The 6,451-nt window shown below is 44.8% G+C and overlaps 1 protein-coding gene across 1 annotated transcript in view; it reads left to right on the forward strand.

The window, feature by feature from the left end:
* Positions 1-736: 736 nt before the first annotated feature.
* POLM (polymerase (DNA directed), mu) overlaps positions 737-6,451 on the forward strand; it is a 19,267-nt gene continuing 13,552 nt past the window's right edge. The window contains 4 exon segments of the mRNA XM_006892174.1: positions 737-927; positions 2,766-2,949; positions 5,432-5,530; positions 5,683-5,853. Coding sequence (XP_006892236.1) covers positions 737-927; positions 2,766-2,949; positions 5,432-5,530; positions 5,683-5,853 — 645 coding nt within the window.

The following is a 6,451-nucleotide window of genomic DNA, read 5'->3' on the forward strand; positions in this document are numbered from 1 at the left end:
AACTGTGGTGTTGGAGAAAAGTGCCAAAAGGACAACAAATATGTCTTGGAGAAGGCACAGCCAGAGTGCTAATTGGAGGCATAGACTCATTTCTTTAAGTATATTAAATTTCTTGGAGAAGGACGTCCTGCTTGGAAAGGTGGAGGGTCAGTGAAAGAGAGGAACACTATCAGGTGGATTGACACAGTGACTTCAGCAATGGGTTCATGTTAGAGATGATGAGAGTGGCACAGGATAGGACAAGGTTCAGAGCCATTGTTCTGTGAGTTGTAATCAACTCAATGGCACCTAACAACAACAATTCAAGCTCTTGGGAATACTGTGATCTGGTCTTAAGGTCATGGAAGTTGAGGTGTGAGTGGCTCATTTGTCCTTTAGTTTGTCCTTGTTTGTCTATGTAACTTTGCTCTTCTTCCTTCTTTCTTTGGAACAGGAAGAGACCAATTAAATGACTGCTTGCAAGGTTTTAAGACCTCAGTTGCTATTCACTAAAGTAGAATGTAGAGCATTATATTTATAGACTGCCAATGACACTGATGTCCCCCGAGATTTTGCTCCCCAGGCCTTAGACACTGTAACTCATTTCCTTTGGGTATTTGGTTATGATTAAGACAATTTTGTAATTTTGTCCCCAGGTGTGGCTCTGAGAAGCCTTCGTTGGGTGAAGCATGAGGTCACTTTTACTTCATCTCTAGAAGGCTTCAGGGATCCCTCACACAGCCCTTCATTCACCACTATGGCTCCGGTGCTCCCTAAGCAGAGACAAAGGCAGTGCAGGTCCCCCTCCAAGGCCTTCTGTGCCCTATCCTCTGTGAGTTTCCCTGGTGTTGCAATCTACCTGGCCAAGGTGGGCATGGGCCACAGCTGCAGGGCCTTCCTCAGCAGCCTGGCCCTCTCTAAAGGCTTCCACATCCTCGACACTTACAGGTATGTATCATCCATTCCACATGTTCTGGGTGACCAACCCAGGGCCACAGGCCAATGGTGGGCACTTCTCCTTGCCAGTGTATTGCTGGGTCCTCTAGCAGCCAGCCCTGCCTCAGTGTATGGAACTCCTGAGTTTGCTCATTAAGAGATAGATACCTGTTTTACTTTTAAGGCTATAACATCAGCTGGAGCAGAAAATTATAATGGATAAGAGGTGATGAGAGGTGGTAATGGAATTTGGATAAAATGAAGAACAGAATTTTGAAGCAGAGTGGTTACTTCTCAGAAGATAGCTCTGTAAAGTCTCTTAACAGTTGACATTTTGAGAATTAGAGATCTGAAATTCTTGCACACAGGAGGAGGAGAGAGCTCTGGTGACTCTACGTAAGGACTTATGCTGCCAACCCAAAGGCAGTTGGTATGAAGCAACCAGCTGCTCTGTTGGAGAAAGATGAGCACTCTCTTTCTGTGTGCAATTGATTACCAGCTGGAGGGTCACTTAATGAGTGGGTTCTGACTTTATGGCACAACAACAACAATGGAGAGGGAGAGGGAGGGACCCTGGGAATGTCTGCAGTCCATGTTAGTCCTAGCACTTCATAATCACATAATCTCTTTCTAGGCCTCAAGTTCTCTTCCTTTAGAATGTTCTGCAGAAGCATTTTCAGACTCAAATGAAAAAACGCCAATGAATGCCATCCTCTCTCCCTTTTCTCCCTCCCCTTCCCCTTTTAGACATTCACGCACATCTAGTTATCCTTCAATTTTTGCAGAAATGGGTTTATGCAGTCGTTGTCTTATGAGACTGAAAGTTTAGTGGGTATATGAGGAAAGGGATGAAAGAATGGGAAAGATTCAGTGGAGACTCAAAGAGACAGGGTGATTATGGGCATAGACAAATAGTGATTGGTTGTATAAAATGAAGAATAAATCAATAATTGTATGAAATACAATGTAAATTAAAGATTGTATAAAACACAGTCTACATGCATGAAATACAAGAACATAAACTAGCTGCCCTTCTGCTTGTGTGAGTCCCACTGTGATCCAGTGATCCCTTAGGGTGCTCTGAATCTGTTCACCAGGCTGAGCTGAGAGTGACTGGTTCTCTGTAGGGAGAGAATCAAAAGTTGCAAAGAATGGTGGCTGGAGAGTAAAAGATGACAGCAATGTAGCTGGGCTCCCCTCAGTCTGAAGTGGGGAGGCCAGAGGAATGGAGTAGCCCCTCTGTACATTGCTGGGTGTCTATCAGACATTTCCAGACCAGCTCTTGTCCCAGACACCCCAGGATGACAAGTTTACTAACAGCACACAGTGGTTTCCTGTGTCCCAGGCACTACCTAAACCCTTTTGCTCTAATATATTTTGAACTTTTACATCAAGAAAGATCTGTTATTTTCTCTGCTTTAAAGAGAAAGTACAGATATATTGGAAATACAGAAGAGTCTGTGATTTGTGCACAGGCATAGAGCACATATCAGGCAGAGTGTGACTCCAGCTTTTGTGCTTCTGTATCAACAGATGACAATTAGGCCCTCAAGAAGCAAGTTCTCGACGGGAGAGGGACATAGACAAATATACACAGAGTCAGAGGCTGGAATTGTGAGTGCAGTTAGATGAGAGAGCATGGCATGGTTTCCTAGCTGCTGGAGTGATGGAGGGGTTGGCCTGCCAGGATAAGGTGCTGGAAAGCTTTCTGGAGGGAATGGTACTTGAAGAAGGAATCTCACAATGCAGAAGCAACAGCAAAACACAGGCTTGAGAATTTCCAGAAGTAGGAAGGATGTGGGCCTGGAGAAGGGCTTTTGTCCCCACCTTTTCTCCTCCTTCTGCTCCAGCCCAGAGGTTACACGCGTGGTGAAGGAGCATACCACAGCAGTGGAGGCTGTCCACTGGCAAGAATGCAGGGCAGTGGCTGCTTCTTTGGGCTGGACCCACTCACCCCTGCTGGACATGAGCTGGTTCACAGAGAGCATGGCTGCTGGACGGCCTGTACCCGTGGAGTGGAGGCATTGCCTAGAGGTGAGCAGAGAGCAACATCCGAGATGGGCATAGGGATACCCTGAGAGACAGCCACCCAGTTGGGGCAGGGAGGGATGGCAGCAGCCCTTCAGCATCTCTCAAGACAAGGATACAGTAAGGGTTCTACTCTTGCCCAATATGGGGCTTCAGAAACCGCTAGGGGGCCAATCCACTAGCTACTCCTCCCCAATAGTCATGTGCAAACTATTTCAAATTTTTTTTTATATTGGTTTGCTCACAAAGTTAATATACATTATGTTTCACATCATTCTTCATTCATATTGTGTTTGATACAATTGTTCCCAGGCATTATATTTTATAAAAATCAATCACCATTGGACCTTTCCCATCATTACCCAGTCTTTTCAGGTGCCCCCTGGATCCTTCCCATTTATTTCCCCCATCCCTTCACCCACCAAACTGTGCAACACTCCTACCCATCCTGACCCTTCTACTCCCACCTGTCTGCCCTTGGGTTCCCATACATGTTTTACTAGTTATCCTTCTATTTTTACAATGATTATATGCAGTATTTGTCCTTCTGAGACTGAGTTAGTTCACTTAGCATAATGCTCTCCAGTATCTCCCAAGTTATGTATTTTTCAAAATTGTTGCTCCTGAGTGCTGCATAGTATTCCACTGGGGTGAATATACCACAATTTCTCAATCCATTCAGTTGTGGTTGGACATTTGTGCTGTTTCCATGTTATTGAGATGTTATTAATGCTGCTATGAACATTGGTGTACAGATCTCCTTTGGAGAAAGACTAGAAGCATTTTCCTTGCTAACAAGGGCCAGACAAGGATGTCTGCTGTCACCACTTCTATTCAAAATTGTATTGTAAGTGCTTGCTAGAGCAATATGACAAAAGAAGGAAATAAAAGGCATACAGATTGGAAAAGAGATAGTATGCAGATGATATGATAGTATACATAGAAAACCCCAAGAACTCAACAACAACAACAAAAAAAACTATTAAAAGCTAGTGACCAATTTAGTAGAGTGTCAGAATGCAAGATCAATGCCCCCAAATCAGTGGGATTCCTCTACAGACACAAAGAGAACTAAGAGAAGGAAATAAAGTAAGCAATACCATTTATAGTAGTCAACCACAAATTAAGATACTTAAGAGTGAACCTAACTAGAGACACAGAAGACCTATACAAAGAAAACTACAGAACATTTCTGTGAGGCACAATAAAAGACCTAAAGAAATGGGAAAATGTGCCCTCTTCATGGGTGGGAAAACTTAATATTGTGAAAATTACAATCCTACAAAAAGTAATCCACATGTTCAATGCAATCCCAATACAGATACCAAATGCATTTTTCAAGGAGATCAACAGGGAAATTGTCGAGTTTATTTGAAGAGGAAGGAGATCCTGAAAAACACAAAGCACTTCTAAAAAACAAAAATGAATGTGCAAGCTCTCTAAAAGTGAAAAAAACCAAACCCATCACCATGGAGCTGATTTGTGCTCATGGCACCCTACAACCCTGTTTCAGAAACTATCAATCACAATGAGACTTGATTGCCTCATTTCTCTCAGAGCTCATGGGCATTCACACTGCTGGCTTCTCAGCTGGAAATCCAGTCAGCATCCACTGTACTCCTGCTTCAAAAAGAAGCATCTGCAGGCCTTTTTCTTCACCAAATGGTTGAGATTGACCCATTGGAGATGACTCAAAGGTCAGTGGAAGCCTGACTCATCTGGCTGTGAGAGTCAGTTTTTCTGCTCCACTCAATGCTCCTGAGGCAGCAGAGCTGGCCTGCAGGCACAGGCTCCAGATCTAGGCTGTCTCTCTTCAAAACCTATGTGGTGTGGTCATGTCCCTCAGCCTTCAAGGTCTCAGTGTCTCCATAAGAGTTCCCAGCCCACTCAGTTAGGGTAGAAGCAGCATACATACAGCGTCACAGCAACAGGAAGAAGTCTTAGTGACCTCTTACAGCTGTTGTCACTACTGCTCTTGATATTCCAGTCTAGTCTTCAAGGCTGTATCTCCTTCTACTCCCTCCTTTAACTGCCTTTTGTCACTCTCTTAGAGTCTCCATACTCTAATCTGGAGCCCAAGAGCTCCGGCCCAAGCAGGAAAAGCAAGGCTCCTGGGTGCTGCTTGACTCCCAGCTAGCATGTAACATGGATTTCCAGTGATAACCCAACCATGCGAACACTGTGTGCAATGTGAGAAGGTTGCCTGGTTTGATGGGAAAGCCAAAAAGCAAATATATGCAATACTCATGTTATTTGCATAAAAATATAGTACATCATGTCCTGTATCCAACTGTGGGCCCTGCTGGCTGGTGACCTTCTATTGTTTTTCTCTTCCCAGACAAGTTTATTAACAGTACATAGCAGTTTCCTGTGTCCCAGGCACTACATAAGCCCTTTTGCTATAACTCATTTAAACTTTTACATAAAGCTGGATCTGTTATTATCTATGTTTCATAGAGGAGCAATTAGATGCATTTTCCATCTTTAGGTGACCAAGCCCAGGAATGAGATTCCAAGCCTGGCACGAGTGCCAACCTATGCCTGCAAGCGTCCGACGCCCCTCACCAACTATAATGCCAGCCTCTCGGTAAACCATGAGTCCCCAGCCTCCCTGGGATAGGGTTTCTGCCCTGTTGCAGCACTGGGAATGGGGTATGGGTATAGATGAGTGGTAACTCAAGAGTTTGGACTTGGAAGTGCCCTGTCCACTCTAACCAGGCCAATGGTTTCTTCCTGCAGGAGGCCCTGGAAACACTGGCAGAGGCAGCAGGCTTTGAAGGCAATGAGGGCCGCCTCCTCTCATTCCAAAAGGCCTCTTCAGTTCTCAGATCTCTGCCAGGCCCCATTACAGCCCTGAGGCAGTTGCAAGGGCTGCCACACTTTGGAGAACACTCCTCCAGGGTTGTCCAGGTCAGTGTTTACCACCCTAAGAAGGGTATAGTCCTGAAAGGACTTGGTGTGGATGTGAGCAAATGGGAGGTGGTGATCACAGGCCCCCTCAAGTGGCATCACAGCAGCCTGTTGGCAAAGAGGAAGGATAGCAAGGTGGATAGAGCCCAGCTATGGAGTCAGCTGGGTAGATGGAAGCCCTAAGATCTTGACTAAAACCGTCAGCTGCAATTATTTCAGTATTGTACATTGGGAACACACTACTTATTTAGGACATGGTTCTCATTATCATTGTCTTCATCAGATGACTGTCCAGAACTGTGGGAAGGGACAAATAAGTAGGAGCACCCATTTTCACAATGCAAAGCATTTGAAGGTCCAGCTTTTCAAATTCTTCTTTCATATACTTCCACTGTAAAGCCTTCTGGAAGGTCAGCTTGACTCTGTGACAGACAACAAGGACATCAACACCACAATCAATAAGAGTGCATCTGAATTCCAAAATCAATCTCCATAATAGTCCATGTGTTTCCTACTGCCAAAGGGGCCCTTTAGAGTAGTGAGAGAAGATCTTCACCCTGAAACCCACAGCGTCCCTTTTCAGCAGGAAGTAGCTAAG

This window comes from Elephantulus edwardii, unplaced genomic scaffold, assembly GCF_000299155.1.
Source record: "Elephantulus edwardii isolate Elephantulus edwardi_28Jun2011 unplaced genomic scaffold, EleEdw1.0 scaffold00111, whole genome shotgun sequence".
Classification (NCBI taxonomy): domain Eukaryota; kingdom Metazoa; phylum Chordata; class Mammalia; order Macroscelidea; family Macroscelididae; genus Elephantulus; species Elephantulus edwardii.